General features: G+C 45.1%; 1 protein-coding gene across 5 annotated transcripts in view; it reads right to left on the reverse strand.

The window, feature by feature from the left end:
• Positions 1-18,502, reverse strand: part of GRIK1 (glutamate ionotropic receptor kainate type subunit 1) — a 473,929-nt gene that overhangs the window by 76,768 nt on the left and 378,659 nt on the right. For all 5 annotated transcript variants that reach the window (XM_075335032.1, XM_075335029.1, XM_075335031.1 and 2 more), the window contains 3 exons: positions 17,173-17,286; positions 14,735-14,938; positions 10,192-10,415 (listed from right to left, as the gene is read on the reverse strand). In XM_075335032.1, the coding sequence (XP_075191147.1) occupies positions 10,192-10,415; positions 14,735-14,938; positions 17,173-17,286 (542 nt within the window). The remainder of the gene's footprint in view (positions 1-10,191; positions 10,416-14,734; positions 14,939-17,172; positions 17,287-18,502) is intronic.

An 18,502-nucleotide genomic window follows, 5' to 3' on the forward strand; every position in this document is an offset into this window, starting at 1 on the left:
AGGAGCCAAGGCCAAGTATTGAGGCATTTACTGTACAGACTTTTCAGGAGGCGCCAACATTTCTGAGTGTAAAGTCATGTTTTCAGTTGGTCTTATATAATATTCTAATTTTCTGAGATAATGACTCTTGGGTTTTCATTGCCTGTAAGCCATAATCATCAACATTAACAGAAATAAACATGTGAAATAGATCCCTCTGTGTATAATCACTCTATATAATATATAGGAATAGATCCCTCTGTGTGTAATCACTCTATATAATATATAGGAATAGATCCCTCTGTGTATAATCACTCTATATAATATATAGGAATAGATCCCTCTGTGTATAATCACTCTATATAATATATAGGAATAGATCCCTCTGTGTATAATCACTCTATATAATATATAGGAATAGATCCCTCGGTGTGTAATGACTCTATATAATATATAGGAATAGATCCCTCGGTGTGTAATCACTCTATACTCGTATAATATATCGGAATAGATCCCTCTGTGTGTAATCACTCCATATAATATATAGGAATAGATCCCTCTGTGTATAATCACTCTATATAATATATAGGAATAGATCCCTCTGTGTATAATCACTCTATATAATATATAGGAATAGATCCCTCGGTGTGTAATGACTCTATATAATATATAGGAATAGATCCCTCGGTGTGTAATCACTCTATACTCGTATAATATATCGGAATAGATCCCTCTGTGTGTAATCACTATATAATATATAGGAATAGATCCCTCTGTGTATAATCACTCTATATAATATATAGGAATAGATCCCTCGGTGTGTAATCACTCTATATAATATATAGGAATAGATCCCTCGGTGTGTAATCACTCTATATAATATATAGGAATAGATCCCTATGTGTGTAATCACTCTATATAATATATAGGAATAGATCCCTCGGTGTGTAATCACTCTATATAATATATAGGAATAGATCCCTCTGTGTGTAATGACTCTATATAATATATGCATTTCCCTTTTTGTATTGAATTACTGAAATAAATTAACTTTTTGATGATATTCTAATTTATTGAGGTGCACCTGTACATGTTGCAAAAAAAGGGGGAGCAGGATAAATAAAGGCTGTAGGAAGCAGATATTATGCATGGAGAAGCAGTGGGAGATTTGATTTCCAGTTCTGGAAAGGGCTCTTCTGGTGGCCTCAGTCCAGGAAAGTGCTCTGCTGGTGGCCTCAGTCCAGGAAAGTGCTCTGCTGGTGGCCTCAGTCCAGGAAAGTGCTCTGCTGGTGGCCTCAGTCCAGGAAAGTGCTCTGCTGGTGGCCTCAGTCCAGGAAAGTGCTCTGCTGGTGGTGCCAGTAAAGGAAAGTGCTCTTCTGGTGGCCTCAGTCCAGGAAAGTGCTCTGCTGGTGGCCTCAGTCCAGGAAAGTGCTCTGCTGGTGGCCACAGTCCAGGAAAGTGCTCTGCTGGTGGCCTCAGTCCAGGAAAGTGCTCTGCTGGTGGCCTCAGTCCAGGAATGTGCTCTGCTGGTGGCCTCAGTCCAGGAAAGTGCTCTGCTGGTGGCCTCAGTCCAGGAAAGTGCTCTGCTGGTGGCCTCAGTCCAGGAAAGTGCTCTGCTGGTGGCCTCAGTCCAGGAAAGTGCTCTGCTGGTGGCCTCAGTCCAGGAAAGTGCTCTGCTGGTGGCCTCAGTCCAGGAAAGTGCTCTGCTGGTGGCCTCAGTCCAGGAAAGTGCTCTGCTGGTGGCCTCAGTGCAGTAAAGTGCTCTGCTGGTGGTGCCAGTAAAGGAAAGTGCTCTGCTGGTGGCGCCAGTCCAGGAAATGGCTCTACTGGTAGCCCTAGTCCAGCAAAGTGCTCTGCTGGTGGCCTCAGTCCAGGAAAGTGCTCTGCTGGTGGCGTCAGTCCAGGAAAGTGCTCTGCTGGTGGCGTCAGTCCAGGAAAGTGCTCTGGTGGTGGCACCAGTCCAGGAAATTTCTCTGTTGGTGGCGCCAGTCCAGGAAAGTGCTCTGCTGGTGGCGCCAGTTCAGGAAAGTGTTCTGCTGGTGGTGCCAGTCCAGGAATTTTCTCTACTGGTGGCGCCAGTAAACGAAAGTGCTCTGCTGGTGGCGCCAGTAAAGGAAAGTTCTCTGCTGGTGGCCTCAGTCCAGGAAAGTGCTCTGCTGGTGGCACCAGTCCAGGAAAGTGCTCTGCTGGTGGCACCAGTCCAGGAAAGTGCTCTACTGGTGGTGCCATTAAAGGAAAGTTCTCTGCTGGTGGCCTCAGTCCAGGAAAGTGCTCTGCTGGTGGCACCAGTCCAGGAAAGTGCTCTACTGGTGGTGCCAGTCCAGGAAATTGCTCTGCTGGTGGCGCCAGTCCAGGAATTTTCTCTACTGGTGGCGCCAGTAAAGGAAAGTGCTCTGCTGGTGGTGCCAGTCTAGGAAATTGCTCTGCTGGTGGCGCCAGTCCAAGAAATTGCTCTGCTGGTGGCACCAGTCCAGAAAAGTGCTCTACTGGTGGTGCCAGTAAAGGAATGTTCTCTGCTGGTGGCCTCAGTCCAGGAAAGTGCTCTGCTGGTGGCACCAGTCCAGGAAAGTGCTCTACTGGTGGTGCCAGTAAAGGAAAGATCTCTGCTGGTGGCCTCAGTCCAGGAAAGTGCTCTGCTAGTGGTGCCAGTAAAGGAAAGTGCTCTGCTGGTGGCGCCAGTCCAAGAAATTGCTCTGCTGGTGGCGCCAGTCCAGGAAAGTGCTCTGCTGGTGGCGCCAGTTCAGGAAAGTGTTCTGCTGGTGGTGCCAGTCCAGGAATTTTCTCTACTGGTGGCGCCAGTAAACGAAAGTGCTCTGCTGGTGGCGCCAGTAAAGGAAAGTTCTCTGCTGGTGGCCTCAGTCCAGGAAAGTGCTCTGCTGGTGGCACCAGTCCAGGAAAGTGCTCTGCTGGTGGCACCAGTCCAGGAAAGTGCTCTACTGGTGGTGCCATTAAAGGAAAGTTCTCTGCTGGTGGCCTCAGTCCAGGAAAGTGCTCTGCTGGTGGCACCAGTCCAGGAAAGTGCTCTACTGGTGGTGCCAGTCCAGGAAATTGCTCTGCTGGTGGCGCCAGTCCAGGAATTTTCTCTACTGGTGGCGCCAGTAAAGGAAAGTGCTCTGCTGGTGGTGCCAGTCTAGGAAATTGCTCTGCTGGTGGCGCCAGTCCAAGAAATTGCTCTGCTGGTGGCACCAGTCCAGAAAAGTGCTCTACTGGTGGTGCCAGTAAAGGAATGTTCTCTGCTGGTGGCCTCAGTCCAGGAAAGTGCTCTGCTGGTGGCACCAGTCCAGGAAAGTGCTCTACTGGTGGTGCCAGTAAAGGAAAGATCTCTGCTGGTGGCCTCAGTCCAGGAAAGTGCTCTGCTAGTGGTGCCAGTAAAGGAAAGTGCTCTGCTGGTGGCGCCAGTCCAAGAAATTGCTCTGCTGGTGGCGCCAGTCCAGGAAAGTGCTCTGCTGGTGGCGCCAGTCCAGGAAAGTGCTCTGCTGGTGGCCGGAGTCTTGTCTTGAGCTCCAGCTCTTGACACTAAACCCTCCCTGATATAGATGGATGGCTACACTATTGTGACAGTCACTATAATTTCTGCTGCTATCGTGTGCATGCGCTTTGTGTTTGGAAACCAGCACATGCATGGTACTCTGTACTCTAGCATAAGATAAGGAGTCCTGACATATGGCAGCAGAGCTGATTTGTGTACAGGATTCACAGGGTCTATTTACATCTGTTGCATAAAACATTGGAACCTTCTAGCAGTGACGGGTCACACAGAAGATCCGGTAGGTATGCCGATATCCTTAATAGACTGTGGTCTTTGTAGAGAGACTCCCTCTCCAACATGCTTCAATGAGTCACTGTTCGGAGCACCCACTGTTTTTGCCCTACCATGCAAAGTAGATAGTTTGAAAGGTATAAACCAGCTGATACACTCCTGTTAAAGGGGTCATGTCACTTGAGGTAAATATGTAATTTTTCTTATCCGACATAAATGCCGCTGTTCTTCTGATTCCGGCGTTGTTTTTCTTTTGTTCCTGCGCCTCTCCATTCCTGAGATATGACTCCTTCTTCCCTGTATGTAAATTCAGTCCTTTTATAAAGTGGGTGTGGTCTTATCTTTGCTCTGTGGGTGACTAGTTGATGACCACGCCCCCTTAGCTAAGAAGACTAGATTTATATACAGGGAAGAGGAGGCCATATCTCAGGAATGGAAAGGAGCAGGAACAAAAGAAAAACAATGCTGGATTCAGGAGAACAGCGCCATTTACATCAAGATATAAACGTTATTATTTAGCGCAAGTGACATGTCCCCTTTAAATTAAGATATTGCCTTTTTTTCGCCTGTTACCAAACATAGTTTATATATTTGCTTATATTATTCTGGATAGACCTAATTGTGAAGAGTTAAAAAGAAAAAAAATCATCAAAAGAATGGCTGGAATGATTTGCAAGATAATGAATTTCTAATACTACCCGTGGAGCTCTTCACTCGTCATTACCACAATTAACAGGAGCAGATGTATATGGCAAATAAGAGATACGAAGACTTTTTTTCCTAAGTGGTATAAAATTACAAATCTTCTCTCGGGAATAAGCAAACATACCCTCCGGCTATAGTTAAAGGGATCGTCAACGGATAAATCTAAGGTAACATATTCATTCATTACTTGGTTCAATTAAAATAAAAATGATAATGTCTTGGTGCAGATTGCTAAAAAAATGGACCCTTTGAGTCTAAGGCAATAATGGGCGAGCGAGCCAGGAACGCTTCTTCCCTCCCAGAGCAGGTCTATGGTATTTATAATTGCAAAACTCTTTTAATTGCCAATGTCATACCAAATACATTTTAATTACTGTTTCAACACTATGATTAATCGGTGAATTTATTAACTCTTATAACTCAGGGGGCTTAGTTTAGCTAGAGTAATGAAACCAGATTGTAATAAACCCACTAATTAACAAGTAAATATTCATAGATGACTTTGAACATACTTAGTCAAATGGAAACAGATTTTTAGTCATTTTTTTTTGTTTTTTTTCGGTATTTAACAATGCATCAGGATATCAGGATGTGGTCTCTGTGCATAGAAAATTACTGTAGTTACTCTGCATAAGATAGGGCTATTTATCAGAGTGATGGCTGAAAAAAAACGGTATATTCCAGGCAGACGGAAAATAAGTCAAATGTGAAAAAATAGACAAATTGCTTTGTGCGGGAAAAGAAAAAATAATATTTTTTAGTGGACAGAATTTGTCATTTAGCTCCTGCTATGCAATAGGTTTACAAGCGCAAAAAAAAACCAAATTGATAAGATGATGAGTGACAAAATTATCTTTGAAGCATCAGGAGTGAAGTGAGAGCAGCAGTGCCATAAAGTGAGAACGAGATGAGTGCACTGATTCTGCAGCAGGCACCACCATGTCCACACGGTGATGTTAGTGAGGACAATCAAAAATTATTTCGTCATCATCTTAGAAAATAATTTCAGTCCGGATGTATCAGTCTCAGGCTCATGTATAAGTTTATTTCTAAGTATATATCATCTATATGGCTGCTTCTATGAACTTACATAAAAAGTCATGTCCCGTAAAGGCATTTAGATGGCGGGCTTATTGGGTAGGATAAATGTTAGATCTAGAGCTCGGCAGATTGATTCGCAGGTCTCAGATCCATTGGCCAGGTCAGTAGTAAGGCTGGCATGATGTCATCTATATGGCTGCTTGTATGAACGTACATAAAAAGTCATGTCCCATAAAGGCATTTAGATGAGGGTTTATTGGATAGGATAAATGTTAGAACTAGAGCTCGGCGAATCATTTCACAGGGCTCAGATTTATTCGCCAGGTCAGTAGTCAGGCTGGGTTGATGTCATCTATATGGCTGCTTTTATGAACTTACATAAAAAGTCACGTCCTGTAAAGACATTTAGATGGCAGGCTTATTGGGTAGGATAAATGTTAGATCTAGAGCTCGGCAGATTGATTCACAGGACTCAGATTCATTGGCAGGTCAGTAGTCAGGCTGGCATGATGTCATCTATATGGCTGCTTCTATGAACTTACATAAAAAGTCACGTCCCGTGAAGGCATTTAGATAGCGGGCTTATTGGGTAGGATAAATGTTAGATCTAGAGCTCGGCAGATTGATTCGCAGGACTCTGATCAATTGGCCAGGTCAATAGTCGAGCTGGCAAGATGTCATCATTTGGATGTGACACACAGATAATGTCATACTACTCTAGCCAATCAAAAGCCGAGCCAGTTCCGTGCCTCCCTCATACAGCCGCAATAGACCACTGACCTGGCGAATTAATTGCAGTACCGCAAATCAATAAGCCCAACTCTAGCTAGATCCCAGTATGGTGTCATATTGTTTGATCCTCTTCAAAAGGACTTGGTGTTTATTTCCACCCTCAAAGTGGATCTGTCATTTGCCATAAAAATTTTAGCTTTTTTTTCCAGCTGGTGTAAATACTGCTCTGTCTGCTCCTGAATCCGGAGTTGTTTTTCTTTTGTTCCTACGCCTCTCCGTTCCCGAGATATGGCCTCCTCTTCCCTGTATGTAGAGCTACTCTTGTTAGTCAAGTGGGTGTGTTCTTTTGTTCTTTTTTTATGTGCGTTTTCTAGAGGACCGCACCCAGTTGGCTAACAAGACTAGTATTCAATGCAGGAAACAAAAAGCCATATCTCAGGAACGGAGAGGCGCAGGAACAAAAGAAAAACATCGCTGGATTCAGGAGAACAGCGGCATTTACAACGTTTTGGCTCTATAAGTTCTTGTTACCCAATAACAATGGAATCTGTAACATTATGGTTTCTATGCAAAGGTTCTATGGCAGCCTTCATGAAACATATACCCTTTCAAGCAGGGGTCCAAAATTTAGGTCCATGAGCAATGGAGGAAATCCGAGACTTGGAGACTCATTTCCTCCTGAGAGTAACAGCTCGTTATCAGGGTCTCTACATTGAGAACCAAACTCCAGCAATTAGGAATAGATATGTCCAAGTGAGACAAGCCATTAAAGGACCACATTTTAATTTACTCTCTATTGTGAATTATATCGACCAATATAGCATTTATATCATACAATATTGTTATTCTGACCACACATGTACACTATTTTACCAAGAAAAATCTTTTGCCACATTCTCAATATTCCATAAAATAATTAAAATAAAAATACAGTAGTTTACACAATTCAAATTACTGTTACATAAAATAACCTCTTAAAATATTTTTTACTTGACATTAAAATGTTTAACTCTAAATAAGTTCTTCTGTTGTCCTTTTCTATCATCTTGTTAAATGGGACCTGTCACTTGAAATAAATATGTAAGTTTTTTACGTGATGTAAATGCCGCTGTTCTCCTGAATCCGGCGATGGTTTTCTTTTGTTCCTGCTCCTCTACGTTCCTGAGATATGGCCCTTATTCTCTGTATATAAATCTAGTCTTGTTAGCGTGAGTGGGCGTGGCTCTGAACTCTTCTCTGTGCTTGTCTTCCTGAGGGACACGCCCACTTAGCTAACAATAATAGATTTAAATACAGAGAACAAATGGCTATATCTCAGAAATGGAGAGGGGTAGGAAGAAAAAAAAAACAATGCCGGATTCAGGAGAACAGCGGCATTTACACCAATTTAAAAACTTACATATTTATAAGCAAGTGACAGGTTTCCTCAAAGTCCATTTCAGCTTTTTATCAGTTAGATTGGTCACAACCAATAAGAATGACAATCCTTGACATCCCTATATGAGTTCTCAAACTATATTTTTAGGCAGTGCTGCTGTTCATCCTTCCTTCGTAAGTTAAGTGACAACCCCACCAAGAACTGCATATATAACTCTGAATGGCTCTTTAAACAATCTGATGGAAAAAGACAACACAAGAGCTTGCATTTCCTGATGACTTTTTGGCAAAACGTCATATATTACGGTAAACATTCAAAGAATTAAATCATATGAAGAGCTAGTCTCAGCCTAAAATACTCCAGACCTGGATATTGACGGTTTCACATTATAGTAATCATCTGCCTACATAACATCACATTCATCTTGCTGTTGTCCATCTTCTCTAGGAAACAAGCACTTACTAAATAAGCAAGGGGTTGTCCTCCTTTGGAAACAGTTTTCTTTTTTTTTTTGCTTACATGCATAAATTTGAGGCTAAAAATTACTTCTGCAATTAGGTTTCTTTAAAACGTTTTCACCATTTGCCTTCTATTGTGTCATTGCACGGCGAGGGAGCACCCGTCGTGTGGCGCAACACAGAAGGAAAGCCATGGAAGATGTTAAGGAAAGCCCTGGTGATCGGAAGAGAGGACAGAGTCACCATCTGTTACGTCACCACCGGAGTCCGCTCCATTGACTTCTACTCTGATCGCCAGGCGACGCCGTGTTCCTGCCGTGGATAGTGCTGGTGATGGGAGAGGAGTCGATGCCAGCGGCACCAGTGGGCGCAGGCTCCAATCATCCACTGGGCTGGGCTATCTTGGGATCTTCAGTACCACTGGCTGACTATAGATGGTGTGTGTCTTCTGGCTGAAGTTGCCATCTTTCAGCTACAGCCTATGGGAAGACACCACACCCTTCTTAATTTCCCTCCTGTCTGCTGACTTCTGCCAGAGATAGTTCTGATATTCTGGCTCCTGTTCTGTTTTGTGATTCTGGTGTTCTGACTTCTGCGTGTTTCCTGACTACCTCTCCTGCCTGCTGTTTTTGTACCTCGCTGCCTGATCCGGTTTTGACCTCTGCTTGTTTCTGATTACGTCCTTGCCTACCAATTCTGTCCCTGTTCTGCAATTCCTGGTTTGACCCTGCCTGTCGACTACTGTCTTGGACTGCTGCCTTCCACAGATAGTGAACTCCAAGGCCCTGTGTAATTCCAAATCCCTGTATAGGGGTTAAAGGGTTTCAGGGTTCTGGGGGTCCTGCCTGGTGAGTGGCTTCCTTCGAACCTGTCCATTACAGCCCGTCGAGTCTGTGGATCCAGGCAGGCGTTACACCACCTCACACTCACCTGTGACTGATCCCTGCACTCCCTAAGGTCCCTAGACAGGTTCTTTTTCCCATGCGCTGTCATGTGCCTAGGCCCTTGTTTACCCTGAACTTACCCTGACTAAGGTGTTGGCCAGCAGGACACAAGTTCCACTACTACTATAAAACAACACAAGCAAGGTAAGACAAATTGGTGGGGAAAGACACAAAAAACACTTCTTGGTTCCTTCAGCAGGACCCATCACAGCTGCAATTGAAACAACACCACAGGTATGCAGAGACGAGCTCCTTCAACGTGGTCAGTATAGCGAATATCTATCATCGGCATGGAGTAAAGCCAGGAGTGAGTAATTATAGGGGAAGGGTGTGATCCCTGCACTCCATAAGGTCCTTAGACAGGTCCTTTTCTCCATGCGACGTCACATGCTTAGGCCTTCGCTGGCCATAAACAGTAGAGTGTTGGCCAGAGGGACACTAGTGTTACTACCACAATAAAACAACAAAAGGAAGGTAAGACAAATGGGTGGGCAAAGACACAACAAAAAGCACTCCTTGGTTTCTTCAGCAAGAAACTTCATAGCTACAACTGAAACAATACCACAGCTATGCAAAGCTGAGCTCCTTCAACGTGGAGAATATAGAGAATATCTATCACCAGCATGGAGTAAAGCCAGGAGTGGGTATATATAGCGGAAGGGTGTGATGACAAAATGTAGCTGTGATTAAGGCTAGCAGGAAAAAAGTCCTTAACCCCTTCAGCATCAAAATAAAGTAAATCCACCTCAATACAAGATATAACCTATGGATGAGACACACTTGTCACATATAGCTGCTGTATGTAATCTCTATTGCTTGCTGAAAAATGAGTTAACTGAGAATCTGTCAGTGAACTCATTCTGTCAGACTGAGTCGGTAATTCTTTTCTCTGGCTTTTTCAGACCATATCAAAGTTGAATTTCCGGGGAACCAAAAGCCTGTTAAAGCCAAATGGTTCTCAATTTTAATGAAACCCAATTTCAAAAATGTTTTTTTTTATCCCAAAATATATACATTTAACAAAATTAAGGTCCCAAAGGTGAACAACACCCTTTATTCCATGAATCGAAAGCAGCTCACCCTGATTCTACAATGCCTGTGCCAACACAGTGATGAACCCGATACTTGGCTATGCCGTCACACTACGATCATAAGTAACAGGCTAATACAAATGACACTGCGGCTGCCACTTACCTTGCGATGACGAATAAAACGCAACTAACTCCCAAGCAGGCGAGCAGCACGTACATCCAGATGTCAGGGGAGAGTGGGTTGAGGAAAGAAAAGACGCCAGGATTGGTGCCATTGGGCTTCCGATATAAGATGCTGATTCCCAGGGTCATGAACGGCTTGGAGAAGTCTATGACCTTCTCTCTTACGTAGGTGATGGTGAGAGGAGCCACAGCCAGGTCGGCTTTCTGTCAATAAAAACATCCTTTCAGTAAGAAAATGAAATGTGACTGTGAGCCTCCTAGTGTCCAGTGATTTAGTAACCTAGCTGCTAGTGTCCATCATTTAATGTCCCCAGTCCCTGGTGTCCAGTGGTTTGTGAACCCAACTAAATTCAATAGTACCCTGTCCTAATCATGGTGGCCAAGGCACCAGCTGTTATATCCATGGGTTTGTGCCCCAGTCTTTGGTTTCCAGTGGTTTACCAACCCAGCTGCCAGTGTCCATTAATTCTTGGATAGTGACCATCACCTTAGTGTCCAAGTCCCTGGTGTCCAGTGGTTTATTAGCTTATCTGGATAGTGACCATAACCTTAGTGTCCAAGTTCCTGGTGTCCAGTGGTTTATTAGCTTAGCTGAATAGTGACCATAACCTTAGTGTCCAAATTCCTGGATAGTGACCCTAACCTTAGAGTCCAAGTCCCTGGTGTCCAGTGCTTTAGTAAATTAGCTGGGTAGTGACCATAGCCTTACTATCCAAGACCCTGGTGTCCCATGGTTTAGTAACCCATATACCAGTATCTATATATATAATTGCCTTATTCTGTCTGTCTGTCTTGCTCCAAAATGACGTCATTGCAGTGACAACCATCGCCACACTGCACGCGCTAAAGAGCCTGGGACCAACGGCTCAGCTAACTGAACAGCCCGAACTACGGGCCCACAGGACGACGCCCGACACTTTTCCCCGCACCCACACAGAGCCCCGACTCCCCGGTGAGTGCTGCACCCCTGGGAGCCCACACTGACAACCCAGCCGACACATACCCACCGCTCGCCTCCGCCCCCGCACACATTATCCCACTCGGCTCCACCCCCCCGCACTCCGCCCCCCGCAAACATTACCCCGCTCGGCTCCGCCCTCTGCATGTATACACTGGACACACACACACAGACACACACCTGGATAGTCACCCTGTCCCCAGCCATGCAGTCCCTGGCACTGACGTCCTCAGTGCCATGGCCCCGCTCGGCTTCCCCCCCCGCACACATTAGCTGCTTTCACACTTGCGTTGTGAGGCATCCGTCACAGTGCGTTGTGTGACGTTGTGTGAATAGTGTGCTAATAAAGTAACAGATTCCTGTAAAAGAACGTTTTGCGTTTTTTTTTTTGTTAATGTGTCGCCAGGAAAAGGAGATTTGCGGTCGGGAGGAGAGAGAGAGAAGTGACCGCAAATCCCCTGAATGACTGCAGTGAGCCGCGCGATCAGCTGTGCCCTCATTCAGGTGACTCGCGGACACAGCTGCAGTCCTACACTCGAGAGCTGTGTCCGCGGGTCACCTGAATGAGGGCAGAGCTGATCACGCGGCTCACTTCAGTTGCTGCGTGGAGCTGATGGAGAGCGGTCGTGTTCTACTGCCGCTCCTGTCAGCTTCATGTAGCAGAGCTGAAAGCGTCGTGGGACCTCATGTGGATTACGTCGGACCTGCAGGGGTATTTGGGGGTTTAATAAAGTGGTGAAAGAGGGTTTTTTTTGTCTTTTATTACAAATAAAGGATTTTTTCGGGTGTATGTGTTTATTTTCTTTAACTTACAGGTTAATCATGGAAGGTATCTCGGGGAGACGCCTGACATGATTAACCTAGAACTTAGTGGCAGCTATGGGCTGCTGCCATTAACGCCTTATTACCTCGATTGCCACCGCCATTGCAATTCGGGATGAGGCAGGCAGAGTCCTGGGACTGTCGCATCTAATGGATGCGGCAATTCCGGGCAGCTGCTGGCTGATATTTTTAGGCAGGGGGGCTCCCCATAACGTGGGGCTCCCCATCCTGAGAATACCAGCCTTCAGCCGTGTGGCTTTACCCTGGCTGGTATCCAAATTGGGGGGACCGCACGTCGTTTTTTTTTTAATTATTTATTTATTTTACTGCACGATGCAGACCCACCCACCGGCGGCTGTGATTGGTTGCAGTGAGACACCTGTCACTCAACGTGGGGGCGTGTCTGACTGCAACCAATCATAGGCGCCGGTGGGCGGGGAAAGCAGGGAATACGAGATTGAATAATGAGCGGAGGAAAAGTTGCCGGAGCTTTGTGACAGCTGTGCAGCGCGCCGCCCGTAATCGGCGAGTATGAGAGAGGGGGAGAGACCAGGAGTGATTTTAAACGATTTATATCATTCTGCTGGACATGCTGAGCATGCTCAGTAGAACGTGACGGAATTTGTCAGTGAATTCCGCCGCTTAGCGCATAGCGGCGGAATCAGTCACCATAGACAATCATTAGACACCTTGGCGGACTCCAACGGAATCTGCCAAGGTGCGTTATTTTAACGACCCAAAAAAACGCTCCATGCAGCGTTCCCTCCGCCCGACGCTGCGTCAAAATAACGACTCAGCGTCGTCCAGCGGATGCAACGCAGACACTTGCGTTACAGTGCGTCGTCAATACAAGTCTATGGAGAATAGAGCAGTACGTTAATGGACTGCGCTATTCTTCATAGCGGCGGATTGCGGTGAATGCAAGTGTGAAAGCGCCCTTACCCCGCAGGATGGGGGCACATGTCAGGATGGTGGCTGCACCACGATGGGGGCACATACCAGCATTGGGCCACATCACAGCATCAGCATATTTTTCCTTAACTTTACACTGTTCATGGCCTTCTTTCATTACAAGCCATGGACATCATTACACATTAGACTCATCTATTAAAACTGTTCCTTCTGTTGTTTGTCATTTTAAAACCAATAAAATACGTTAGAATCAGGCCACCTTCTAGTCCATTATATAAATGCCTTAGACCCTAGTGTAAAGTTGTTAAATAACCAGATAGCTACCATAAGCTTTGGGCCCCAGACCCTGGTGTCCAGTGGTTTAGTAACTATTTGTACAGTACTGTGTATTGTTTGGAGACCCATTACCAAAGACAACACCTGACTTCTACTGGCTCTATGACATAGATATTTGTTACTAGCCTATATGGGCTGTAGGGCCAGGGGGTGAGGACTGTGCATGATGCTGTATATTTACCGGCCAGGCTCTTCTGCTGCTTGGTACATTTCCCACAACCACAAAGAAAATCCTACGACCCTGTTGGTCAATGACCAGGCCCAGCCAAAGCCCGAGAATTTCCTTTGCCAGACTCTGCTCGGGTGTAGTATGTCACGACATGGCCGAGGTGCCACCGTGACCACATAATACCCCACCACTCTCTGTATCTCCAGAGAACCAGTCTTACCCAATCTAACTAGTGTTGCCGTAGTGGAAAAATCAGTGCAGCACTGGCGTCCCTGCGCTCTCTGCTCTCCTCCCTGCAGGGATGCGCGCTGACTCACCACTGTGGCCGTATCTATGTGCCCCGGTGTCTCCTCACTCCCCCATGTGTGTGCTCTCTGCTTCCTCCTCTCTGGGCCTGTGCATGTGGCACAGGTCCTCCAAGAGTGATCCTGGGGTGCGCGCATGTGCCACTGCTCTTTTCTTAAAGGGCCAATGCGTCACTCCCAGGAAGTGCCTCTCAGCCTACCGCTGAGAGGCATTGGGTAAATAAGGCTCTCTCCCACTAGGGGAAGTGCCTAATCAACGTGTTTACTTAGTTGGTGTTTGCACTAACCAGCTGGTTCCCTTGTCCGCTGTTCCCTGCCTGTCCGTCCCTCCAGTCTTAGCTACCCTAGTAGTCCTTACTATACCAGAGACTGTGCTTGTCCAAACCAGCCGTGCCTCCAGCATCAGCTATCCCATTGGCTCCTGTACAACCTAGCTGTGCCTCCAGCCTCAGCTACCCCAGTGACTCCTGCTATACCAGAGACTGTGCCTGTCCAACCCAGTCGTGCCTCCAGCCTCAGCTACCCCAGTTGCTCCTGCTACACCAGAGACCGTGTCTGTCCAACCCGGCCATGCCTCCACTCTCAGTTACCCCGGTGGCCCCTGCTATACCAGAGACTGTGCCTGTCCAACCCAGTTGTGCCTCCAATCTCAGTTACCCTGGTTGCCCCTGCTATACCAGAGACTGTGCCCGTCCAACCAGGCCGTGCCTCCAGTCTCAGTTACCCCGGTGGCCCAAGCTATACCAGAGACTATACTTGCCCACCCCAGTCATGCCTCCAGCCTCAGTCTGTCTGCTTCTGTATCCGCCCTGGGGGTCAGCTGATACAGACCCGGTCACTGTCCTGGGACTAACACCTGCTGTCTGCCTCACGGTTGGCAGTTAGTCAAGCCCCCTTCCAGTAAAGGGTAAGCCCGAAGACATCCCCCAACGAAGTATTAATGATGGATTGGGATCGTGATTCATGACATTCTCATCTTGGTTTTATTCAGGTCTTGTAAGAAAACACGGCAGCTACTTACATGATCGATCAGCTCTCGGACCATTCCGTTCCACTCTCCTTTGTCGTTTTGTGCCCCGTATTTTCCGTCTGCTACCAGCCGAACTTCATATATAAAGCCCAGGATGTTGGAGAGTTCCTTAAGTAAATCCAAGCAGTAGCCCTCGAATCTGTCATTTCCATACAAGGGCTTGTCAGACTTCTTGTACATGACGTAGGGATCCTCCTACAAAGATAAATATGAGGTTCCATTATACTGGATGTAGAAGGCTTAAAGGGGTATTCCAGTCTAAGAAAGTTTTCACCTACTATCCACCTATCCAGATGATAACTGCAAGATTGATGGGTCCTTTCACCAATCACCATGACACGGGCTATGGTGAATGAAGTGCCTGCGTCTCTGTTCAAGTCTGTGTACTTGGTTACATTCGTATCTGCAGTGTCTTAGTGTCATGCGGTGTTCGGTCCCTCACTCACTAGGTGTCATGGCGACTCCAGACTCTGTTCACATTGCAGAGTCTGGCAGACAACCTGATGCTCCTTAGTTGCTCAGCCATACTCGGGCATCTACTGTTTAGTCCTTGGTTTAGCAGAAGTTCATTCCTGCTGTCTGGTGAATGGCTGCTAGGATCACAGGTTGCTGACATCCTCTCACAGCTGCCTCCACCATATAAGAAATGGTGGAACCTAGCCTCACATGACAAAGATAGCTCTAGCTTTGCTCCAGCGTTATCGGTCTTTGTGCGTGGTGACCCAGTTGTAGGTGAACTGTTATATGCAATATGGTATCTTGTGGAAATCTTGTTTATTTATTTACTGCCTGTACTTTATTTTACCCTGAGCACGTTTTGTCTTTCCCCTGTGTGTGTTTTCAGTGAGTTTGAACCTAGGTCTGTCGGTATTTGTGGGATTCTTCACTCCGGTCCCAGCCTTCCCTGGGGATGGGTTTGTGTTAGACCAGGGCTGCTCAGGCATTGGGGCTACATTGGTGGTCCAGACCTGGTTACCATCAAGCCTACCTCTGGAATAAGGGACAGTTTAGGGCCCCTAGTCTGAAGGCCAGTCTAGGTAGTCTAGACCATAGACTTTCAATGGCACAGTGGATCAAAAATGTGTCATACCACCCCATTCAATTTGCGGTCAGAAGAGAACCAGTGGAACATTTTTCAAGTTATGATGATCAGTTGAGGTTCCATCTGTGGTCAACGCTGAGTCTAGCATTCCTGTGTTTGGAGAAGACGCGAGAGATCTTTGTTGGCAAAACAATTTGGTGTTTTAAGGGTCTACTTTATCTACAAACTGGGCAACCTGAAGAACAAAAACCCTATACAATCTAGAAATAAATTTGGAACCCCCTTATGGCCATGTACATAATAGCCTAAACTTGTCTCCTATGCTTTTTCACAATGTCCTTGATCTCAAAGTCATCGACATTCATCTTCACACTTTTGTCTTCCATGGTCATTAATAATTGCTCTACAGTTCAGATCATTCCTCCATGGTTATTATTAATTGCTATACAGTGGAGATCGTTCCTCCATGGTCGTTACTAATTGCTCTACAGTGGAGATCGTTCCTCCATGGTCGTTACTAATTGCTCTACAGTGGAGATCGTTCCTCCATGATCGTTTCTAATTGCTCTACAGTGGAGATCGTTCCTCCATGGTCGTTATTAATTGCTCTGCAGTGGAGATCATCCCTCCATGGTCGTTATTAATTGCTCTACAGTGGAGATCGTTCCTCCATGGTCCTTATTAATTGCTCTACAGTGGAGATTGTTCCTCCATGGTCGTTACTAATTGCTCTACAGTGGAGATCGTTCCTCCATGGTCGTTATTAATTGCTCTACAGTGGAGATCGTTCCTCCATGGTCATTATTAATTGCTTTGCAGTGGAGTTCACTCCTCCATGGTCGTTACTAATTGCTCTACAGTAGAGATCATTCCTCCATGGTTGTTATTAATTGCTCTACAGTGGAGATCGTTCCTTCATGGACGTTACTAATTGCCCTACAGTGGAGATCGTTCCTCTTTAGTTGCCAGGCCCCACATCTGCCACATTTCCTTGGGACCCTGATGACTATCCTTATACTGTCACCATATTATTCCAGATTTGTACTCTGCATAATTAGGTCTATAGTGACTGATGGCTTTTAATAACTCTTCAAGGAACTGTCAATCCTCATTTTATTAATTCCAGTCATTGGATGGGATCAATGATTCTATGGAACAGATATGAATGTAATTATCTCTATTAGCTTATAATTGGATTTCCCTGGATATAGACCACGCTTTTCTCATCTGCCATCGATTCAGGACATTAACTGTCTACTACGTCAAGATGAAGGCAAGGGTTGGACGAAGGATTTCCTTCATCCGGGACAAAGATTAATTTTATAGCCTTTGTCCTGTATCTATACAGCTTGGCCAAGGCAGAAGAAAGTCGTATTTTCCTACTTACCAAGATGGTGGTGACTATAAGTGTCCGGTTGGCTAGTGAGTCTGTTATGTTAGTGGACTTGTCTTTCGTACCATCGGTCATATTAAGGCCAATGTTTGAGTTCCAAACTCCGATCTGCAATGAAGAAATTGTGAGGTGAAAAGCCTGGTCTTAAAACATTTAGGATATCCACAAAAAGAATGACAAAATACATACATAGAAAGATAGATAAGGCGGAATAAAGAGAAAATGGAAGAAAGAATTTAGGGAAGGAAGAAGGCAATGAAGGAATTAGGGAAGAGGGGGAAATGGAAGCAAAGGAGAGAGGGAACTAAGGAAAAAGAAGGGAAGTATGGGGAGAAGTAAAGGGAAATGGAATTAGGGAAGGAAAGAATTATAAGTGGGATGAGGGAAAGAAAGAAGAAAAGGAGGAAGGGAAGGAAATAGGAAAGAAAAGAATAATAAAAAGTAGTGAAATAAGTAATTGGGAATGAATGAGGAAAAAAGGCAGTTATGAACAGAAGCAGGGAAAAAAAGGAAAAAACAAAGAAAGAATGAATGAAAAAGAAAGAAAGAATGAATGAATGAATGAATGAATGAATGAATGAATGAATGAATGAAAGAAAAAGAAAGAGGACTTATGGACAGAAGGAGGAAAATAAAATAATTATGGATAGAAGGAAGGAAAGCAAAAAGGAGAAAAGGAAGGAGGAAAGAAAGAAAGGAAGAATGGAGGGGGAGGAGGTGGGAAAGAAAGGAAGAAAGAAGGAAAGAAAAAAAAGGAAAGATAGAGAAAGAAAGAAAGAAAGAAAGAGGACTTTGTGGACAAGGATAAAAATAAAAGAATTATGGATATAAGGAAGGAAAATGAACAGGAGAAAAGGAATGAGGAAAGGAAGAAAGGAGGGAGAGGAGGTGGGAGAGAAAGGACGAAAGAAGGAAAGAAAAAAGGAAAGAGAGAAAGAAAGGTAGAAAGAAAGAAAGGAAGAAAGGATTTATAGACTGAAGGATAACAATAAAGGAGTTATGGATAGAAGGAAGGAAAGTGAAAAGAAGAAAAGGAAGAAAGAAAGAAAGAAGGAAAGAGAGAGAAAGAGAGAAAGAGAGAGAAAGAGAGAAAGAGAAAAAGAGAGAGAGAGAAAAAGAAAGAGAGAGAGAGAGAAAAAGAAAGAGAGAAAGAGAGAGAGAAAGAGAAAAAGAAAGAGAGAAAGAGAAAGAAAAAGGAGGGAAAGAGAAAGAGAAAAAGAGAGAGAAATTGAGAAAAAGGAGAGAAAGAGAGAGAAAGAAAAAGGAGGGAAAGAAGGAATTAGTGAAGGATGGAAGAAAAGAAGTGATGGCAAGAAAAGGGAAA

This window comes from Anomaloglossus baeobatrachus, chromosome 2, assembly GCF_048569485.1.
Source record: "Anomaloglossus baeobatrachus isolate aAnoBae1 chromosome 2, aAnoBae1.hap1, whole genome shotgun sequence".
In the NCBI taxonomy this organism is placed as follows: domain Eukaryota; kingdom Metazoa; phylum Chordata; class Amphibia; order Anura; family Aromobatidae; genus Anomaloglossus; species Anomaloglossus baeobatrachus.